This window comes from Orycteropus afer, unplaced genomic scaffold, assembly GCF_000298275.1.
Source record: "Orycteropus afer afer isolate SDZICR_OR568_19922 unplaced genomic scaffold, OryAfe1.0 scaffold00047, whole genome shotgun sequence".
Classification (NCBI taxonomy): Eukaryota; Metazoa; Chordata; class Mammalia; order Tubulidentata; family Orycteropodidae; genus Orycteropus; species Orycteropus afer.
The window spans coordinates 7,111,136-7,134,971 of record NW_006921634.1 but is presented as its reverse complement, the minus strand read 5'-3'; the positions used below and the strand labels follow the sequence as shown (position 1 = coordinate 7,134,971).

At 41.6% G+C, this 23,836-nt stretch overlaps 1 protein-coding gene across 1 annotated transcript in view; it reads right to left on the bottom strand.

The window, feature by feature from the left end:
* Positions 1-14,115, bottom strand: part of AMOTL1 (angiomotin like 1) — a 102,602-nt gene extending 88,487 nt beyond the window's left edge. Inside the window, exons 1-2 of the mRNA XM_007938066.2 lie at positions 13,986-14,115; positions 10,178-11,096 (exon numbers count right to left, since the gene is read on the bottom strand). Coding sequence (XP_007936257.2) covers positions 10,178-11,037 — 860 coding nt within the window. The 5' untranslated portion in view covers positions 11,038-11,096; positions 13,986-14,115. The remainder of the gene's footprint in view (positions 1-10,177; positions 11,097-13,985) is intronic.
* Positions 14,116-23,836: the final 9,721 nt, after the last annotated feature.

Here is a 23,836-nt window from a genome sequence, read left to right as displayed (position 1 = left end):
AAGGTTGGCAGCCACTCTTCAGTGGCCAGCCTGACACTGAGATCTGGGCCAACTCCATCCAAAGATAAGTGAAATGTGGATCCAGAGATCGGTTACAGAAAAACTTCTTTATCACATATGTGAGATGAAAGAATATGGCCCATGGGCTATGCTGGCTCCAGTAGCAGAGTTCCTGGGAGTTTAAATCAGAGTAGTTAAAGAAATCTTTCAGAGATCTGTCTGTGCTCCCGATTGAAAGGCTTGTTTGGTTACCTGTGTGGGATAGAAACGTGAGAAGCAATCCATGTTTCATGTTGCTGTTGTTGTTATGTGCCATCGAGTCGGACCTGACTCATAACGACCCCTCCTTGGGTTTCCAAGGTGGTATCACTATGGAAGTAGATTACCAACCTTCCTTCCGAGGAGTGGCTGGTGAGTTTGAATCTCCAGCTTTCTGGTTAGCAGTCAAGTGCCTTAGGCATGTTAGGGGCCCGTAAAGCTTAACACCCTAAATTTCATGTATCATAATGTAAGAATTTATACACGTGGTTTACTACCATTTTGAATTCAAGTTGAAAAAAATGAGGGATGAAGTTGTCCCTTCTGGAATAGGTTATTGAATTAAGAGGTCTTTTGTAGCACATCTGCCCAATGCAATACATCATTTGATTTCTTGACTGCTATTTCCATAGGCGTTGATTGTGGATCCAAGTAAAATGAAATCCTTGACAGTATCTACCTTTTCTCCATTTATCATGATGTTGCTTATGATTCATTGTGTGGATTTCTGTTTAGTTTATGTTGAGGTGCAATCAATAGTGAAGGCTGTAGTCTTTGAGCTTCATCAGTAAGTGCTTCAAGTCTTCTACACTTTCAGCAAAGAAGGTTGTGTTATCTGCATATCACAGGTTGCTACTAAGTCTTCCTCCAATCCTGATGCCGCATTCTCCTTCATATAGTCCAGTTCCTCAAATTACTGCTCAGCATACATAACTTAAGTATATCCTACCTGAATTTAGAGACTATCTCAAGAATAGATTTGACACATTGAATATTAATGACTAAAGACTAGATAAGTTGTTGGATGCCCTCAAGAACATCATACATGAAGAAAGTAATAGATCATTAAAAAGATAGGAAAGAAAGAAAAGATCAAAATGGACACCAGAAGAGACTCTGAACCTTCTCTTGAACACAGAGTAGCTAAAGCAAAAGGAAGAAATGATGAAGTAAAAGAGCTGAAAAAAAAAAAGACTTCAAAGGGTGGCTCAAGAAGACAAAATATATTATAAATGAAATATGCAAAGACCTGGAGTTAGAAAACCAAAAGGGAAGAATATGCTTAGCATTTCTCAAGCTGAAAGAATGGAAGAAAAAAATTCAAGCCTCTAAATACAATATTGAAGGATGCTGTGGGTAAAATATTGAACAATGCAAGAAGCATCCAAACAAGATGGAAGGAATATACAGAGTCACTGTATCAAAAAGAAATGGCAATGACTATGAGACCAGGAACTAGATGGTACCTGGCTACCACTATTCTACTTCCGTAGAGGTACCGCCTCAGAAACCCAAAAAGGGGTCTATAAGTTGAATCAACTCAATGGCAGTGAGGTTTTTTTTTTTTTTTTTTTTTTCCCTTCCATATACTTGGGAAAGGTGGACAAAAATAAGGAAGACTGAAGAAGAACTGATACCTTTGAATTATGGTATTGGTGAAGAATACTGAATATACCATAGACTGCCAGAAGAATGAGTAAATAAAACATGTCTTAGAAGAAGTACAGCCAGAATACTCCTTAGAAGTGAGGATGGTAAGACTTTGTCTCACGTACTTTGGATATGTTATCAGGAGAGACCAATCCCTGGAAAAGGACATCATGCTTGGCAGAGTAGTGGGTCAGTGAAAAAGAGGAAGACCACAACAAGATGGATTGACCCAGTGACTGCAACATGAGTTCAAACATATCAACAATGTGAAGTTGGCACAGAACTGGGCAGCACTTTGCTCTGTTGCACATAAGGTGGCTATGAGTCAGAATCAACTCAACAGCACCTAACAACAACAGTTGCCAATTTTTTTGAAAAAATGGACAGATATCCTTGGAAAAAAGCATGCATCTTGACTAATATACTCTAACCTACTTTAATCAAAATCAGAACACCCACTGGAGTCTTCATTTATGCATTCATTTCCATTAACAGTACAGACTGTATAAGCAAGTCACTACTTCTGGAAGTATTGGTTCCACAAAGTGAGTGAAAATTAACATTCAAATGTCTGTTTTTGTTTTGATTTTTTTAAAAAGCACAATTATCCTTAGTAACAACCAGTCTTATTCCTACCTTGCCCTCACTGCAATTCATTTCCATCTTCAGGTTGAAGGAAAGTTTACTTTAACTGAAAACCAAAAAAACCTACTGCCACTGAACTGATTCTGACTCACTGGGACACCATAAGACAGAGTAGAACTGTCCCATAGAGTTTCCAAGGCTGCAAATCTTTTCAGAGGCAGACTGCCTCATCTTTCTCCCACTGAGCAGCTGATGGATTTGAACTGCCAATCTTTTGACTAGCAGCCAAGTGTTCTAACCACTATGCCACCAGAGCCAGAGCAAAACCAGAATCTTCATCTATGGCCAGCTCATGTTCCCTAGAGGTTTACCTCAGTAGGGCAAGGTTGCCTTAATCCTTCCACGTCCACCAGCCACACTAACTCACTTAAGACAAGAGCCAAAGCGGTGTAAGTCAACTAATTGACTTTGACTAGTGGCTTCTATTGGGGTTTCCCAGGAGAGGAGCCTAATGTGTTTTATAATCATCCACCAACCATCTCCATATCTTTAGCATATAAGAACAGGTGAGAGAATTTATAAGCTAAGTGAGTCAGTAATGAAGGCAAGAATCTCTAGTTTTATTCTCATCACCAGCTCTCCCCTCTGCCTCATTTAACCCTTAGGGCTTTTCTGCCTCCAGGTAAAAAGTAGTGAAATTCAACAATTTAATGGGCTGGACCAAACCTTTAAATATTTACCAAATATTAGGCTCACTTTTGAAGCACTGGATAGGGAGATGGAAGAAATGATCTCCCTCAGGGCTCTCTCCTTCTGGTCTAGGAGTTTGTGCTATGTATTTACCTGACCCAAACCAGCTGCCCTTGGGTTGATTCTAGCTCATGGCAGTCCCACGTGTGTCAGAGTAGAACTGTGCTCTATGTGTTTTCAGTGGCTCGTTTTTTGGAGTAGATCACCAGGGATTTCTTCCAAGACACATTTGGGTGAACTGAATTGCCATCCTTTCAGTTAGTTGGGCTCATTAACCTTCTACCCAACAACGTGCAACTATTCTTAAACCATTTCTATTAATGGATAACCTTTAAACCCACAAGAATACAACAGTGAGATTAAAGGGAGCCCTGCTTATCTGCTGGGCCAAAGGCAAACTGAACATCACACACCACTGAATTTCAGATGCAACTTTGGGAGCTTAGGCTATGTTACATGTGTCTGAAGCAGGGCTGGTGGGGATGCAACTCTGTTGACCCAGTTGGGCAAGGGCTGTACCACTGGAGCCATGCCGGCTAAGCATGGCCAGCTTCACAAAGGAGCCTTGTAGCTCTGGAGGCAGTCTCAAGTGACCTGTCTGTTACATCTTCTGGGACATTTGATGTGTCATGCCAATCCAGCTGCCAAACCTGGCAATTGGCTCAAACCTCTTACACATTTCTTCTTCATCTTTTTAACGTCATAACCTTGAGACAAAGGACACTTTCCATAAATAACTGGGTAGATCTCCAAAAGTGATACCCTCCTCCTCAGACTGGTTCTCCCACCTTATATCATAGCTACTGCCAAATGGCAAAAAACAAAACGGCCCACTTTATGCAATGTCTTTTTCCCAGTAGTAAAGCCAAAGAGGAAGAAAGAGACTTCATTTGGGGATGTTTCACCTTTTACCAAATGCTGGAGACTGAGTTAAATGTTCAGGAAAAAAAGTGAAAAATCACAAACCAAAATTGGGTATTATTCTGGGATAAACATCATGCATAATTTTCACAATGTCAGTGAAGCAATGAAAATACCAGAGGTTTGAAGATTTTTAAAATGTTTACTCTTCAAACCTAGGTTTGAGTTTAAATTTCTCCTTTGACTTAATGAACTATAAAGGAGGAAGAAGAAACATCTCCTGGGCTCTAACCAGGATTCTCCAGTAAGGTCAGATTATGGCCACTTTCAGAAGAATGAGTTCTGCTGCCTGTCAGAAGTCTAAAATGTGCTTATCCTGCTTCAAAGCTGGCATTCTCAAGAGATTGTGGGGAAATGTGTCAGCAGCTGGGAAGTACTAAATGGCAGGTCAGCCAGCTTACTTTCTGCCAAGCTGCAGTCATTCCCTTTTCAGAAGATGTGCAGCCAATGGCATGCTTTGCACACAGCCCCTGGGGTCATATGGGGAAACCTAACTTATTCATTTACAAACAGACAAATAAACACCCTTAAGAAACGATGCCATATCCAATGATATGCAGTGGCTACTTGTTTTCTCTGTTCATGCTGTATGCTCTCCTGCCCCAAGTTCATCGGCCATCTAAACACTGTTGTTGTCAGGTGCTGTCAAGTCAGTCTGACAAACAGCGATCTATGTAAAACAGAATGAAACACTGCCCAGTCCTGCACCATCCTCGCAATCATTACCATGCTTCAGCCCATTGTTGCAGCCACTGTGTCAATCCATCTCGTTGAGGGTATCCACTTTTTTGTTAACTCTCGAGTTTACCGACCTAGCATAATATCCTTATCCAAGGATTGATCCCTTCTCCCTGACAACATGACCAAAATACGAAAGATGAAGTCTGGCCATTTTACTTCTAAGAAGCATTCTGACTATACTTCCTCCAAGACAAATTTGTTCATTCTTCTAGTAGACCTCAGTACTTCAATACTGTTTACCAACTCAATTCAAATATATCAATTCTTCTGTGGTCTTCCTTATTCATTGTCCAGCTTTCACATGCATAAATATGAAGCAATTGAAAATACCATGGCTTGAGTCAGGCACATCTTAGGCTTCAAAGTGACAGTTTTTCTCTTAAATACTTTAAAAAATGTCTTTTGCAGCACATTTGCCCAATCCAGTATGTCATGGGATTTCTGACTGCTGCTTCTAGGGTCGCTCATTGTGGATCCAGAGAAAATTAATCTTGACAACGTCAATCTTTTCTCCATTTATCATGATGTTGCTTACTGGTCTAGCTGTAAGGATTTTGTTTTCTTTATGTTGAGGTGTAACCCATTCTGAGGCTGTTGTCTTTGATCTTCATCACTGTTTCAAGGCTTCTTCACTTTCAGCAAGCAAGGCTGTGTCATCTGCAGATCACAGGTTGCTAATGGGTCTTTTTCCAATCCTGATCTCCTTTATATAGCCCAGCTTCTTACATTATTTGCTCAGCAAACACATTGTATATATACAGTGAAAGGATACAGGCTGATACACACCTTTCCTGATTTTAAACCATGCAGTATCCCCTTGTTCTGTCTGAATGAGTGCTTCTTGGTGTATGTATAGGTTCTTCATGAGCACAATTAAATGTTCTGGGATTCCCATTCTTCTCAACGCTATCCCTAACTTATGATCCACACAGTCAAATGTCTTTGCAATGTCAGTAAAACACAGGTATACAACTTTTTGGTGTTTTCTACTTTTAGCCAAGATCCATCTGACATCAGCAATGCTATCTCTTTCTGAATCTGGCTTGAATTTTTGGCAGTTCCATGTCGATGCACTGCTGCAACTGTTTTTGAAGTATTTTTAGCAAAATTTTACTTGCATGTGATATTAATGATATGGTTTGATGATTTCTGCATTCGGTGGAATCACATTTCTTTGGAATGGGTACAAAAATTGATCTCTTCCAATCAACTATCCAGGTAGCTGTCTTCCAAATTTCTTGGCATAAATGAGTGAACACCTCCAAGTACATCTGTTTGTTGAAACATCTTTATGGGTATTCTGTCAATTCCTGGAGCCTTTCTTTTTGTTAATTCCTTCAGTGCAGCTTGGACTTCTTCCTTCAATACCATCAATTCTTGATCATATGCTACATTCTGTAATGGCTGAACATCGACCAGTTCTTTTTGGTACAGTGACTCTGTGTATTCCTTCCATCTTCTTTTGATGCTTCTGAATAGTTCAATGTTTTGCCTCCAGAATCCTTCAACATTGCAACTCGAGGCTTGAATTTTTTGTTTAGTTCTTTTGGCTTGAGAAATGCCATGCATATCTTCCTCTTTGACTTTCCATTCCAGGTCTTTGCACATTTCATTATAATACTTTACTGTGTCTTCTTGAGCTGCCCTTTGAAATCTTCCATTCAGCTCTTTTATTTCATCATTTCTTTCATTCACTTTAGCTACTCTCTGTTCAAGAGCAAGTTTCAGAGTATCTTCTGACATCCATTTTGGTCTTTTCTTTCTTTCCTCTCTTTTTAATGACCTTTTGTTTTCTTTGTGTATGATGCCCTTGATGTCATCCCACAACTCACCTGGTCTTTGGTCACTCAGGTTCATTGCATCAAATTTGTTCTTCAGATGGTCTCTAAATTCAGGTGGGATATACTCAAAGTCGTATTTTAGCTCTCATGGACTTTTTCTAGTTTTCTTCAGCTTCAATTTGAATTTGCATATGAGCAATTGATGGTCTGTTCCACAGTCGGCCTCTGGCCTTGTTCTGATTGATGATGTCATCTTGTTCCACAGATGTAGTCAATTTTATTCCTGTGTATTCCATCTGGCAAGGTGCACATGTATAGTCAGCATGTATGTTGTTGAAAAAAGGTATGTGCGATGAATAAACCATTGTTTGTGCAAAATTCTATCATGTGATCTCTGGAGACATTTCTATCACCAATGCCATATTTTACAACTACCTATTCTTCTTTGTTTCCAACTTCAGCATTCCATTCACCAGTAATTATCAATACATCTTAATGTCATATTTGTCAACTTCACACTGTACAAGTTGGTAATTTCGTCATCTCTGGCTTTAGTGGTTGGGTAAATTTAAGTAATAGTAGCATTAACTGGTCTTCCTTATAGGTGTATGGATATTACACTATCACTAACAGCATTGTACTTCAGGATAGAACTTGAAAGGTTTTTTTGATGATGAATGTGAAGCTATTACTTTGTCATTCTCAGCATAATAGACTATATGATTATCTGATTCAAAATGGCCAATACCAGATCATTTCAGCTCACTAATGCCTAATTTTTATGCATTGCGTTGCATTTTTGACAACTTCCAATTTTCCTTGATTCATACCCTGTACATTCCATGTTCCGATTATTAATGGATGTTTGCAGGTGTTTCTTCTCATTTTTACTTGTGCCACATCAGCAAATGAAGGTCTCAAAAGCTTTACTCCATCCACATCATTAAGGTTGACTCTACTCTGAGGAGGCAGTTTTTCCCCAGGCATATTTTGAGTGCCTTTCAACCTGAGGGGCTCATCTTCTATCTTTATATCAGACAATTCTTCCCTGCTATTCATAAAGTTTTCAATGGACCATTTTTTCAGAAGTGCACTTGTCACATCCTCCTTCCTAGTCTTAGTTTGGAAGCTCCCCTGAAACCTGTCCCCAGTGGGTGACTATGCTGGTATTTGAAATACTGGTGGAATTGCTTCCAGCATCACATGAACATGCAAGCTACCACAGAACGGCAAACTGACAAGTGTTGTTGTTAGGTGGTGTTGAGTCAGCTCTGACTCATAGCAACCCTATGTACGACAGAATGAAACACTGCCCGGTCCTGCACCAGCCTCACAATGCTTGTTATACCTGTGTCAATCCATCTCATTGAGGGCCTTCCCCTTTTTTTGCTGACCCTCCACTTTACCAAGCATGAAATCCATCTCCAGGAAATGGTCCCTTCTAAGAACATGAGATGAAGTCTGGCCATTCTCACTTCCAAGGAGCACTCTGGCTGCACTTCTTCCAGGATAGACTTGTTCATTTTTCTGGCAGTCCAGGTTGTTGTTGTTGTGACCCAACTCATAGTGACCCCTCCTTGGGTTTCCAAGGCAGTATCTCTATGGAAGTAGATCGCCCAGCCTTTCTTCCAAGGAGTGGCTGGTGGGTTTGAACCACCAGCCTTCTGTGGCAGTCCATGGTACTTTCAGTATTCTTCACCAACACCACAACTCAAAAGCATCAATTCTTCTTCAGTCTTCCTTATTCATTGTCCAGCTTTCACATGCATATGAGGTGACTGAAACACCATGGTTTGGGTTAGGCGCACCTTAGTCTTCAAGGAGACATCTTTGCTCTTTAGCACTTTAAAGAGGTCTTTTGCAGAAACTTTGTTGGTTACCAGGGTGGGAGGGTAGGAGAGGGAACAATGCAAAAATAAAAGTAAAATTTAATTTAATTTTAAAAAGGGGTCTTTTGCAGCACATTTGCCTAGTGTAATATGTCATCCAATTTCCTGACTGCTGTTTCCATTGGTGTTGATTGTGGAACCAAGTAATATGAAATCTTTGTCAACTTCAATCTTTTCTCCATTTATTGTGACGCTGCTTATTGGTCCAGTTGTGAGAATTTTTGTTTTCTCTATGTTGAGGTGTATTCCATACTGCAGACTGTAGTCTTTAATCTTTGTCAGTAAGTGCTTCAAGCCATCTTCACTTTCAGCAAGCAAAGTTGTGTCATCTGTGTAGCGCACAGTGTTTATGAGTCTTCCTTCAGGAGAAAGTAGATCTAGCTAAACCCTGGTGATAAGGACCTTCAAACCCAAGTTCTCTCCTGGCAGCTTCATTTCCAAATGCCTTACTTCCAGCTTCCCTGTTCCTCAACTTCTATATCTAAAATGACTAAATCCCCTTAGTTCTGCTTCCTGACCTCTCTTAACATACAATACACCTCTCTCTTCCCACTGCCTCGTGCTTAGACCAGTCCCACAATTTTTATCTGGACTGTCCTCCAGCTCCTTCTTCTCTATTTCATCCTGCCCTACACTGAAGTCATCCTACCAAACACCCACATAGTCCCTACTTAAAAACACTGCCTTCCCCTTTGCTTACAGTACACATTCTAAACTACTTAACATAACACCCAACTTCTATCTGGTCTCAACTTCCCTTTGCAAACACATCTTCTGCCACTTCTTGTCACATCCTTGTCCCATGGATGCCCCATATGCACGGCTGCAACTTATTTACTCCTGAACTTTTTGTCTGCTAAAATGGTGTTCCTTCTGCATGGTATATCCTACTACTTCACTTTTACCCCACATCTCTCACTTGCCCTTCAAGATCTAATTCAAAATATCACCTCTTCCATGAAGCTCTTCCCAACTCCCTCCAGTCATGGGTCATACGATTCTCTGTGTCCACCCCAGCAATCTCAGCACATGTCTATCCTTTAACAGCATGCCACACCACTATGGCCTGTGCAGATGCTGGTTTCCCACAAGGTAACACTGTAAGCTTCTTGAAGACAAGGACCACACCTTTTCTCTGAATCTTTGGTACAGTGCTGCATAGAGTACACACACAGCAGGTACTGTTGAATCAGTTAATCTATCAGAAGAATACATTGGAAGGCTATAAGAAGAATTAGGGCAATGGAGTGAAGAGGACAATAATTTGGCAGTCAGGCTACTTGGGTGAAGCCCCAGCTGCCTCAAAGGTGTGTACTGTAGAACATTTAACTAATCTCTCCAGGCTTTAGTATCTCATCTGCTGAATGAGGGGTGGCACTGTGTAGTTTCTACAGTCCCTTTAATTCCTTGTATCTAGCATTCAGATGACACTTTCCTTTAAAATCTATAATGAAGAAAGACTCTATAAAAGCCCTTAGAAATAATATGTTCCAGGAGTTTGGATGCTCTCCACAAAGCTAGCCAGGAAAATTACTACTTTGCTAGGGTACTAGGCAGAGCTCCCAAGGATGGCCAACAACTGGGGCTCCTCCAATAAAGTCATAAATCCACAACTGCCCTCTGTTACATGTGGAGAAAGTCCCAAATGCCCTCTGTTCTGTTTCACCCTAAATATTTTGGGCAAAAAGGAGTTTCTTAAACATTATGCATAAGGAAGAAACTTGATGTCAAAAACCTAAAATTTCTTAAAAATAGTAAATGCTAAAAATATGATTGCTGGATTTTGAAAAATTGAGTTAAAACTATAAACTTGATAATCACCTTGTTACCCCATATTCTGGGGGTGGCTGGTACCTCAGGACAGCCACTTCTGTTCTCGCAGGCTGAGGAGGAGGGTAAGGCTTGACAATCTCATGGAGCATTCCAGGGTGCTGATCATTGTAGAAAAGTCCATGCTCCTGGGTTTTGCTGACTGGGGACATCATTTGCTTGGTCTTGAAGGGGTATTCGGGTGGAGGACCTCGAGGGTCCAGCCCCTTACCTGCAGGTGGGGCTGGGGAGGGTCCCCCTCCTGCCTTGAACCCCTTTCCATTCCCTGAGCCAGGGAGGTGTTGCTTAGCACCATTCCTCTCCAAAGACAGCTGCATGATTCTCTCACTGAGAGAGCGGACATGGCCCTGTTTGAGTTCTTTCAGGGCCTCATCCTTATGCGCCTGTCCACTATTGGCACGGTTCACTGTGGGTCTCCCCTCAGTCCGGGACTTCTGACTTGTGCCCCCCGCCATGTAGTAGCCATGGCCCACAGCCCCTTGCTGTTGTTGCTGCTGCTGCCCCCTAAAGAACTGTGACTGGGCTTTGGCTTCCTCATAAGTGGGCAGTTCCTCATTGTTCTGCTGAGGCTGTGTGGACCGGACCTGTTTCTCCATCACCGTATTGTCCACCTGGTGTTCCTGACCCTGCGGTTCCTGGCGTGCCGACTGGTAGACCATTTGTGGGTCTTCTTGAGTGAGGTTTTCCGAGGAAGAAAAGTTGTTTGTAGGGTGGGCTGGTCCTGCACTCCCTGTGGCCTGGTGCTGAATGGCCAGCAAGTTCATGTTCTCAGTTGGGGTGCCATACCGCAGTTGTTCCTGGATCAGCCGCTGTAATACTGTTCCAGCTGCCGCATCCTCGGAACCTCTCATTTCCACCTCTGAGATCCTTGGGAAGTTCAGGGAGTGGAATTTACAAAGAGGATCCTCAACTGAAAGATAAACATAGGAAAAAAGCTATCAGGCTATTCCACAGGAGATACATGTCCATAAGAATGTGATGAATAATAAACATTCTAACTACAATAACATTTAAAGACAAGATTTCAAGTGCACCAACACATCTGTTTAGCCAGCAGTATCTCCGTGGAAGGAAGATTGGGCAATCTACTTCCATGGTGATACCTCCTCAGAAACCTAAGGAGGGGTCGCTGTGAGTTGGGTCCAACTCAATGGCAGTGAGTTTGGTTTGGTTTTGGTTTATCTCATAGAAGTGCTTTTTCAGTTCAATGCTACTCTACTGCTTTCAATTCCCTCTCCTGAATGTTACAGGACTTTGCTTCCTCCTTTCCCTTTAACCTCCCCACTGGTCCTTTCTCTTCATCATATAAAAATGCTGTCTTTCCCATCTTAACACACACACACACACACACACACAATTTAAGATGCAAAACCCAAAAAGAAACTACCTTTTCTTGACCCTACCATATCCTTCTAATTACCACCCTGAACCTTCTTCCTTCCCTTCTATTCTAATTGTCTTCAGTAAGCAATCAACACTTGCTGTCTCCAGCTCCAAAAGCTCCATCCATTGCCCTCCCTACTGCTGAGTAGTAACCAAATCCACTGAGAATTTTCCAGCTATCATATTACACACATAACCAGAGCTCTGGTAGCACAGTGTCTAAGGCACTTGACTGCTAACCAGAAAGCTGGTGGTTCAAACCCACCAGCCACTCCTCGGAAAGAAGATGGGACAATCTACTTCCGTAGTGATATTGCCTCAGAAACCCAAGGAAGGGTCGCTATGAGTCAGGTCCGACTTGACAGCACATAACAACAACAACCTTTCTGGAGCATTTGACATGGTTGATCACCCCCTTCTTGAAACGCTCTCCTAATTTGGTTTCCAGGTTACCCCACCTCCTGCCTCTCTGTACACTCTTCTCTGGCTGCTTTTTCTCTATCAGCCCCTTAAACTGTGGCTCTGTCCTGAGTGCTCTCCATTCTCACTCAACAGAACTTCCCCAGGTCACCACTTCCACAACTTGTCTTTAGCTTGTGACTCATAACTCACACATCCACAACCACTAGCCAGTGGCCCATAAGTCCTTCAAACTCAACATGTCATTCCTCCCAACTGTCTGCTTCCAACCCCCAATCTGTATTTCCTGGCTTATCTACTCTTTGTCAAGTCAGAAACCTGGAAGTCAGTTATTGGTAGTGTGTTCCCAGTTACTACCAGTCCATTTGACCTCCTAAACATTCCTGTAGGAGCTCTAGTAGTGTAGTGCCTAAGGCACTTGACTGCTAACCAGAAGGTTGGCGGTTCAAACCCACCAGCCACTCCTTGGAAGGAAGGTTGGGCAATCTATTTCTGTAGTGATACCGTAGCCTTAGAAACCCAAGGAGGGGTCGCTATGAGTCGGTCCAACTCGACGGCACATAGCAACAACAACAAAAATTCCTGTAAACCCTCTTCATTATTTCCCTGCCCAATCTCCAAGTTTATTGTTAACAACTACAAAAGCAATTTTAACATGCATATGATGTGTCAGATACTATACAAAGCTCTCTATGTTATTTCACTTATTCCCCATACAATTCTACAAGGCAGAATTAAAGCTCCAAAGGTCAGAGATTCTGTCTGTTACATTCATAAGCTGTTTCCATAGTGCTCAGAACACTACCTAATGCACACAAGACACTCAGGAAATATTTGCTAGATGAATTAAATTATTGAGTTAATTTTAGAGACTGGTTCCTGAAGTTCAACTTTATTCATATCACTCCCCTATTTAAAAACAAACAGACAGAAAATCACATCTCTGTGTCCTTGGACAAGTCACTTGGCTTCTCTGAACCTCTCTCATCGTAAAATGGGGACAATTAATATCTACTTCATAAAATGGTATATGGAGTAAATTCAAGCTTACTTCTTACTTTCAGAAAATGTATACTACAGCTGAGATATGAACTCAAAGTGCAACAATAAATATAAAACAGTAAAAACAGATTAAAAGTCCACAGAAGATCAGTGGCCCAATAATTGCAATAAATAATGAACAACCCAAAACTTGAGAGGTCCATGTGGGTTGCACTGTCCACTCATTCACTGTACAAATATTTACTATGAATCTGTTATATTTCAGGCACCCTGATTGATGCTGGTGATACAAGAGTAAAGAGGACATAGCCCTTCCCTCAGGATAACTGATCTGAAAGGCTCAATGGAATAAAAATTGTAAAAAATGTAAATAAACTTTGAATAGAAACTCAAATAAAAACAAAATGGTATTTCTAAAGGAAAATTCTTTATTTAGATGAATAGTAACGGGACTGGGGTCTACTCAAGTACGGAAACTATTGAATTTCCTTTTCACTGAGAACAGGGTTAGCAGCACATTTGGCAACAACCAGGATACCATCTTCTAAAGTAGTTTGAAAGATTCTCTCATACTATTATTTCTTTATTAAACTGGTTTGAAGGATTCCCTTCATACTTTTATTAAAATAATAATAAAGTCCTCATAAAATGACAGATTTTTTTTTCTTTACAAAGAAGGCAGTTCCCTCCCCATGCTAGTTTCAAATTATTTCTTCTGAATGTCTGAATTATTTGCTAAAAGAGACAAACATGAAAGCAGAGAAGGAAAAAAGAAATGAAAGACTCTGGAGAAGTGTAGGAAAAGGTATTTATTAGGCACTCACAAAGGAAAATGTCACAATCGTAAAGTTCCTACATACCTAAAACCAACAGACATATTTTTAAAATAAATATTGAGAATAAAGAAAAATCTGAATTATGCTGAAAATGAGCTAAAAATGAGAGCCATAGGTCATTTAACTTTTCCAACACAAGAGCCAGTAACAGGACTTACCAACTTTTTCCCTGATGCCACTGTTTGCCTCTGCAGTCAAAGCAGATGCTTCATGCCTCCCAGAATAGAGCTGAAAGTCCAGGAAAAAGTAGTTGGGGTCTTCTAGAAGCTGGGCAGGACTGCTGGGACTATAGCAAACAGGAGGGGGACCTAACGGGGAGAAAGCAAAGTATGTATTAGTGCCAATAAAGCTCTCCCTCTTTCCTGTGTGACTCATAAGAGCTCACGAGGCATTCTCCCACATTTCCACTGGTAGTGGGAGCTCTGTTTTTTTGATTCATAAAATTCCAGAGTTACTATTCAGAATTATCTCAAGTCCAGCCACCCACCAAATGACCCATGAGGTCAAAACAACAATCTTCAAGACACGCTGACTGAAGACTCCAATATATGTTTCACACAACCCAGTTCCAAGAGCAGCAGCAGAAAAGCTCAAGCTTGCTACAGAATGGAACAAGTCACAAAGTTCCAGAACGGTCAAGGTGGGGGAAAGGAAGGAGGGAGGTGGACAGGCCAAAAAAGGAAAACTAAAATAGGAAGAACAGCTGTCTCTCAGAATATATGAAAGATACAGAGAGGGTGGTCATTTTGCCAGGCCATGTGCTAGTAAGAGAATGTCCCAGCCCAGCACGGAGCACGCAGCCTCACTCAAAGGTTTCTGGAGTCTCATGTTGCAGTGCGGAGCTGAGGTTATGGTTTAGGGCTCTCTGCCAAGCACTGGCCTTTCAGCTTCAGTTTATCTGCCTCACATAAACTGGAGTGTGTTTCCTGCACCAATTAAATATGACACTGTATTCAATCCTATGGTAACTGGACGTGACGTACTACTACAGTAACACTGATAGGTCACATACAACATCCATGGGAATATTCAGCAGGATGGGCCCACGCTCTCTTCCCTCTCTGCACTGATTGCTCTGCCTGGGCACCAACTTTAAGGCTTTTTATTGCAAAAGTAATTATGTTTATTCTGGGAAAAGAGTCATATTTTTTCTTTTTTTTTAAATTCAACTCCTTGCCCTACAGTTAATGCCACTGAATAAAAAATGCTTTTTTTCAGCAATTGCTTCCAACTGGCAATTTGAAAATTCTTTCTAGATTTGTTTTCTGCTCATTTCCCACAAAGCCAAAGCTAATAGTAAGTGACTAATTAACTATACTGAGAATCCATAAGCTGGGAATGTATTCATCTTCTTCCTGCATTTCTGTACCTCAACACATAAAATAATATTGCATGTATGCTCACATGTATAACATGTACATCTGGACTAGAGAGAATAAAAGGTTTTGACAACTGAAATAGTTACAAGTTTTAAAAATAAGTAATGTAGTTGTGACTTGGGAGCCCTGGTAGCATAGTGCCTAAGACACTTGACTCCTAACCAGAAGGCTGGCGATTCAAACCCACCAGCCACTCCTCGGAAGGAAGGTTGGGCAATCTACTTCCGTAGTTATACTGCCTCGGAAACCCAGGGGAGGGTCATTATGAGTTAGGTCCAACTCGATGGCACACAACAACAACAGTTGTGACTTGTCTTAGGGATGAGAATATAAGCTGTGTTATGAGATTCTGAGGATAAGGATCAGTCTAAAATGATGGTTCTAATCCCTAAGACTGTATTTGCCAGTGATCTGTTTTGGGCTGACTTGAAAGGTCTATCCTGGACAGGAATGTACAATTCTCCCTGGGTATCCACAGGGGATTGGTTTCCGGACCCCTGTGGATACCAAAATCCATAGACGTTCAAGTCCCTTATAGAAAATGGCATATTTGCATATAACCTCCGCACATTCTCCAAACCAAAAAATCCAAACCCACTGACACTGAATCGATTCAGACACATAGTGATGACCTCCATTGGGTTTCCAAGGCTGTATATCTTTATGGTAGTAGATTGCCTCATCTTCCTCCTGCAAAACGGCTGGTGGGTTTCAACCACCAACTTTCTGGTTAGCATCAAAATGGCTTACCCTCTATACCACCAGAGCTCCTTGGACATCCTCCAGTATAGTTTAAATCATTTCTAGATTACTTAAAATACCTAATACAATGCAAATGATATGCAGATAACACTTTAGGCTCCCTCTTAGACTTTGGGGGATTGCTTTGAATATTTAATTGCCACTACCCACCCACCCCCACCCCCGCAGGCCAAAAGCAAATATTTTCAATCTGCAGTTGGTTCAATCCACAGAAGCAGAAACCCACAGATATGGAGGACTGACTGTATCCCTTTCCCAAGTTTCATCTTGCACATCTACAAATTTAAAAGTCTAGAGCTAAAATTAGGAATCATAGATGGCTCTACATACAAAAGCAAACCCTGCCCTGGTTTCTGCTTAAAACTGGTGGAAAATGGTAAGGGATCAGAGAGGGCGCAAGGTGCAACCTTGGCTGTACACCTGGGGAACTTTTAAAATTCCACCAGCCAGGCCTCACCCCAGACTTCTCCCATCAGAGTCTCTGGGGACAGGGAGTGGGCATCTGCATTTTTTAAAGCTCCTTAAATGATTCTAGTGCTCAAAGTCTAGACCCTCTAAGCTGGAACGGGTGCAAACAGATTTAAAAAAAAAATGTTTCATGTGCCCCCAAAATCAGAATAACAGAGGGGTTGGGATGCATATACTTCAAGAAAAAAAAAAAAAATGATGTTTTCTTTAAATAGATCTGGGCCAGGAATGGCATGTGCCAGCATATTATAAACTTTGGGTAATTCCGTTTAGTTGTATGACCAGGAATTTCAAGTGACAACCTAGAGTTAACTGCTAATAAAATTGCAGGCCAAAGTAAAGATGCATTATGTATCTACATGGGTACATGCGTTTGTGTGTGTGTGTGTGTGTCAGTGTAAACAGTCCAGTAAAGAACCCCTTCACTAAGGCATTAGGAGCTCTGGTAGCGTAGTGCCTAAGGCACTTGACTGCTAATCAGAAGGCTGGCGGTTCAAACCCACCAGCCACTCCTCGGAAGGAAGATGGGGCAATCTACTTCTGTGGTGATACTGCCTCGGAAACCCAAGGAGGGGTCGCTATGAGTCGGGTCCGACTCAACGGCACATAACAACAACAATAATATAACATTGGTAAAAATTATTTCCCCATACCTTATTCTATGGTCTGGCAGGTTAGAAAAGGCCACAGAACACAGAGAGCAATCTTTCATGGGGGCCTGAGACAGAGGATTCCAAACACCCAACCTTTTACCATTTTTTCCACAGGCCTCAATGTTATGAAAGAACTAACGCACTTCACACACACATAAACTAAAGGACAATATAACCTACTCTGTTGTCAATGATCATTTAAGATGCTCACTCAAGAAGCCTTTTCTTACACTCACTTGGTGGCCCACACATTCACTGACAGCTACATTCCCACTGCCGCCCGCCACTCCTCAGAGAGGCAGGAGAGCTGAGCAGGAGATTAGAACTAACCCTGCCAGCAGATGGCCCAGGCATCTCTTGTAAGGTAAGGTAAAGTGCTAATGTATGTCACAGGGTCTTCATATCAGATTCCTGGGCCATACAGCAAAAATATGAGAGGCCCTGATCCTATCCTTCCCAGTCTACTCTAGTTCATTGTCTTCACTGTGAACCACTGTAGCAAAAATGAAGTATATTCTCTTAACTAAAATCCAGGGCACATGATCTAACCTAAAGAGTCAAGGATATTGGAAATGAGAAATTGGAGGTAAACAACACATGGCATGAGGTAGAATGCTGTTTTCTTTGTTAGCAGTTCTCCAAGCCTGCAAGCAAGAGCTGTGAGAAACCACAGGACGCCCCTGGATACCACCACCACCCAGGTAGCCCCTGAAAGGCCTGGCTCAGGCCCACAAGCTAAGTTATAGTGAAGTTTTTGGGAGAGTCCCAACCTGTCAAAGATGCTGCTGGCTCAACAGCTTGTACTATGTACAGTGTGGTTGCCTCTGGGACTCCATAAAGATTATTTCCATACAAGGTCATCTTTACAAAGTAACTTGCAATCACCTACTTCTTTCAAACTGGAACCTTGTCTAAGGATTATCATACACACAGCTTTAGTCCATATGGGGAAAAAGCCAAAAGCAGTGGAACACAAGCTAAACTGGGTGCTTAGGAGTCAGTTCTGTGCTGGGTGTCTACTCTGGGAAGGGCAACTCCTACGGCCCACGCCCTGAAGGAAAGCTGGAGATCTGTTTGTTCTGCACTCAACAAAGGGTGAAATTCTGAAATTCTAGTTTGAGGTTCAACATTTCTGCCTGATATTGGCTATGGCCCATTTCACCAAGAATAGTTCCTTTTTCTTTATAAAATCGGCATGTCGTTTGTCAACATCCTCTGCTCTCTACGAGCGTGACAGCTTTTGGCTTTCTTCTGAAGCACTGAAAACTTCCTTCCCCTTATGGTTTGATGCTGTTTCTTTCTTTCTTAATTGTCCAGAGGCCTTTAGGTAATGTGACCCTAAACAAGATTTTTTTTTCTTACTCAATCATAGCAATAACAAAGGGCCTCATTGTTGAAGGAAAAATGAATTAAGGTGAAATGAATTGATTTCTGGGGGAGGCAAGAGGATCATCCACTTCACCTTCCACTGTGAGTTGTTATTTCCCTAAGATCAGACCCTGCATCTGTAAACAAGCTGATGGAACCAGCAAAATGGAAGGCTCAGATGTTTCCTTTAGGTTTAAACTCTGGAGAGCAATCTGTCACCCTACCATCATCCAACCTAAACACACAGCTGGGAAATTAAAACCAAAAAACAAACCTTTGCTATCCAGTCATGCTGATCCCATGTGTCACAGAGCAGAGCTGCTCTATAGGGTTTTCTTGATTATGATCCTTACAGAAACAGATCACCAGGTCTTTCTCCCACAATGCCACTGGGTGGGTTTGAAGCACCAATCTTTATGTTGCTAGTCAAGCATAAACCATTTGTGCCACCCCGGGTCTTAGTTTGGAGCTTACCTGTCCTTAAATTCGATTTCTAACACACCACTCCCTTGATCATAACCATTTTGACTATAGCTTCAAGTTCAAATTTTTGTTTAGTTTTAAAAAATGTGTTTGGTTAGGTAATCAGCCTCTTGTCTCACTTGTCCCCTGAGCATCCTATGAACATATTATCCTCCTTCTCCAAATCCAGCAGAGAAATGCCATCCTCCAGCTTCAGAAGACACAACTACTTTCCTGTTTGTTTGTTTGTTTGTTAATTTTTATTGTAATTTGGGTGAAAAGTTTACAGAGCAAATTCACTTTCCATACAGCAGCTCACATACACTTTGTCTCATGACATTGACTGCAATCTCCCACAATGCAAGAGCTCTCCTCCCACTTCCTTCTCATAGCTATCTCTTCCCTGTGTCCTTCTCTCCCATGCACTCCTGCCCCCCAAGCTGTCAACCAGTGCATACACAGCTCTTCTACTCTCCCATAATCGATCTCTCCAAGGAGTGTTTCTACCTAATGTAAATGTTCAGCTCATATGCCTGTCTTTTGTTTGGCTGGAAGCCACAGGGGTGGGTTCAATTCCAGACCTGAAGGGCAGCTAAGGGCCATAGTCTCAGAGGTTCCATCAGGCTCTATCAGACAACCAAACTTGCCCCCTTTTTTTTTTTCCCCAAAATGATTTTGAGTTTTATTCCACATTGTTCTCCCACTCTATCCAGGATCTCCTACATAGTGGTTGACAGTGGTAGCCCGGCACCATCTAGTTCTGGTCTCATAGTCGTATAGGCTAAGAATCACATGGTGTACCAATCACCCGGACTAATTATTCCTTAATTATTCTTTGGTTTTCTTCATTCTTCTTTGCTCTGGATGAGGAGAGACCCATCATTGCATCTAGATGGCTACTTGCAAGCTTTTAAGATCCCAGTCGCTACTTGCCAAAGTAGGATGTGGAACAATGTTTTTGTGTAGTACAATGTTATGCCAATTAAGCTTGATGTCCCCTGGGACTATGGTCCCAAGCCCACAGATCCAACTACTCACTCCCTCTGGGTAGCTGGCTGTGGCCAAGAAGTGACTACAAACTTGCACCTTGTCAGTTCTACTATGTACCTGGGAATTCTTACAGAACATACAAATACACTTGTAGAAACACTGTCTACCAACCCTATATATACATGCCAACACAATTACTTTCATTTTTACCCCAGTCAATTTTACTTCTTCCATCTACCTCCTCTAGAGCACCTTCCCCCAATGCACTGGCCTCTGCTTTCCCTCTACCAACATAGCAATTATGATCTGAAGCACACAATTGAGGACTTAAACGTTTACTGCTAAGTATTTTGCAGTAATCATTTATTGTTATTGCAGGGACCCTGGTGGCACAGTGGTTAAGTACTCGGCTGTGAAACAAAAGGTTAGAAGTTTGAACCCACCAGCCACTCGGTGGAAGAAAGATGTGGCAGTCTGCTTCCATAAAGATTACAGTCTTAGAAACCCTAAGGGGAAGTTCGACTCTGTCCTAGAGGGTCTATGAGTCAGAATCTACTCAACAGCAAAGGGTTTGGTCTGGTGGGTTTTGGTGTTATTGCCCTAGTAAACTTGTAAGCCCTTCAAAGGCAATTACCAAATTCTGTAGATTTGGTAATTTCTGCAAGTAGCATATAAATTATAGCTCATCGACTACTTGCTGACTGTTGTTGAACAAGGCATTATCTGCAGGGATGGCCTTCCTACCAAACAAGAGTTTAAAGAAAAGTTTAAAGATACCTCCAAAGCCAGTCTCCAAGAATTCCAGGTAATTCTTTGCATCTTTCAGTTCTCTAAGATGAAGGAGCACCTGAACTCCCCTTTGCAGCCACTATTGGTGCTTTGGGGTCTTCAGGCCAGAGGTCTATTCCTCAAAGGCACAACTAACAGCAAAACAACTCCCAGGTATTACTTCACCCAGCTATAGGTAATTCAGGTAATTCAAGGAGCTCTGGTGCCAAAGTACTTAAGGCATTTGACTGCTAACCAGAAAGCTGGCAGTTAAACCCACAAGCCATTCCTCAGAAGCAAGATGGGGCAATCTACTTCCATAGTGATGCTGCCTCAGAAACCCAAGGAAGGGTCGCTATGAGTCGGATCCAACTTCACTGCACTGAGTTTGGTTTATAGGTAATTCAAAACCTCCTAACGCATTTAAAAACAATTTCACCATCTATAACTTTATGGCAGAGATTTTAACCACAGCAGCAAACAATCCTGTGGTTTCTATCTGTCCTTTCAAAGAGCTAAGGAATTCGTGGAGCTTGCCAGAGGCCTCAAAGTTAAATGTAAGCAACCAAGTCTTCCAATTCTGGCAGAACTTGAGATTATTCTGGAGCATAGAATACTCTGTTCAGGAAGACAGATGACCTAGAAACAGTGTTTAGAAGCCTGGAGAACCCATGGCCGGTACCTGTTCAAGAGTCCTCATGTGAATCCTAGCTAGCTCATCTAGCCAATTCATACTCCAGGAACTGAGATCTGAGTTAAGCACAGGCAGTCAATGTCACCCGGTGGCATAATGCCTAAGGCATCTGACTGCTAGCCAAAAGGCTGGTGGTTCAAACTCACCAGGTTCAAACCTTGGAAGAAGATTGGGCAATCTACTTCTGTAGAGATACTGGCTCAGAAACCCAAGGAGGGGTCACTATGAGTTGGGACCGACTCAATGGAAGTGAGTTTGTTTTTTTCTATGAAAATCTGCATGCAACACACGGCTTAACAAAGGAAACAGAGGACTCTCCATCATCTACACTGAAAGCACACAGTTTCTCAATTTCTTTTTCCCCAAGAACTACTATCTGAAGTCCAAGATACAGAGAGAGAAAACAACAACAAAAAACAATTCCTCAAACTCTTAGCCCCTACATAGTATTAAGTTCCTTGGGTAAGGTTTGCTCTCAACTACCAATCCAAAGATTGGTGGTTCAAACCCACTGAGCAGAAGAAAGGCGTGGTGATCTGTTTCCATAAAGATCTATAGAACATACAGCTGCCAGGAGTCAGAATCAATTAGATGATAACTGGTTTTACATAGTATGGTCTTTCTGGATACCAAACTTGAATTTTAATCTCTGTACCAATCCATTTATTCAAGACAAGAAAATAAATACACTAATGCCTATTTAATTTAGACTCTCTTGAAATGGAATTTGTAATGGGTAAATTTATCTGAACTTGTCTGAAGTTTAACCTTGCAATGCTGAATTAGAAATATCTCTGAGATATCAGTGTCAACAAAAATGCAGAAGTATGCTTAACTTTTAATGTAACAACTGAGTTCAACAGAGAACAATGCTAGGAACACAAAGAAATGAGTAAGACAATCATTGGACTTGGGATACTCTGATTTGGTTCTGGAGACATGCACACACTAAACAAGTTTAAGTGCACAGTGTGCTATGATAGGGACACAATGCTTTGGAGGCCCAGGAATAATGTACTATTGAGTTGACTGAGGGAAGTGATATGGAGCTGAAATAACAAGGAGAAAGAGAATAATCAAGAAAAATGTAGAAGATATTAATCCGCTGTGAGGTGGGGAGGGAGGGTAGCAGTGAGGAAAGAGCATTCCGACCTGGGAAAAGCATAAGCATAGAGACTGAGTCATGAAGGTGTCTCATCTCGTTAAGGAACAGAGAGTTCAATGTAACTTGAGTATGGGTGAGGAGGACTAAGCTACATTGCAGAACCAGAATCCAGTATTTATGGAGCTTTTTCAAAGCATCATGGAGCCCTGGTGGCACAGTGGTTCAAGTGCTTGGCTACTAAATAAAAAGCCTGTAGTTTGAACCACTGCCCTACAGGATAAGATGTGGCAGTCCGCTTCTGTAAAGATTTATAGCTTTAGGAAGTGGACCTATGGGTCAGTTCCACTCTGTCCTATAGGGTTGCTATGAGTTGGAATCAACCTAATGGCAGTACATTTTGCTTGGCTTTTGTTCAAAGTATGAGAGTTCCTGAGTGGTGCAAATGGTTAATGTGCTTAGCTTACTGAAAGGTTGGAGGTTCAAGTCCTCCAACTTTGGAAGAAAGGTCTGGTGATCTACTTACAAAAAATGACCTATTGAATGCCCTTTGGAGAACAGTTCTACTCTGACACACAAAGGATCACAATAAGTCAGAATCAATGACAATTAGTTCCCACCCCCAAAGCACTAGCACATATTTTCATAACACTATAAAGCTGAAAATAATTAAGAGAACATTAGATGGTTCAACTTCTAAATTGTAGTTAGGTGCCAAGGAGTTGGTTCTGACTCAGAGACCATATGTACAATAGAACTGCTCAGCCTGCACCATCCTCATAATCATTGCTGTGTCTGAGCCCATTGTGGAGTCACTGTATAAACCCTATGGAGTCATTCCATTTTGTTGAGAGTCTTCTGTTTTTGCTGACCTGCTGCTTTACCAAACATGATGCCCTTCTCCCTCTTGATAATAACACATCCAAAGTATATGAAACAAGGTCACACCATGCTCACTTCCAAGGAGCTTTTGGTTGTACTTCTTTCAAGACAGATTTGCTTGTTCTTTTGGCAGTCCATGGTTTATTCAATACTCTTCCAACATCACAATTCAAAGGCATTGATTCTTCAGTCTTCTTTATTCATTGTCCAGTTTTCGCATATGTATGAGGTGACTGAAAATACTATGGCTTGGATCAGGTGCACTTAAGTCCTCACAGTGACATCTTTGCTCTATAACACTTTAAAGAGGTGTCTTTTGCAGCAGATATTTCCAATGCAATTCATCACCTGATTTCTTGAATATTGCTTCCATTGGTGTTGATTGTGGAACCAAGTAAAATGAAATCCTTAACAACTTCTATCTTTTCTTCATTTATTGTGATGTTGCTTATCAGTCTAAATGTGACTTTTTTTTTTTTTT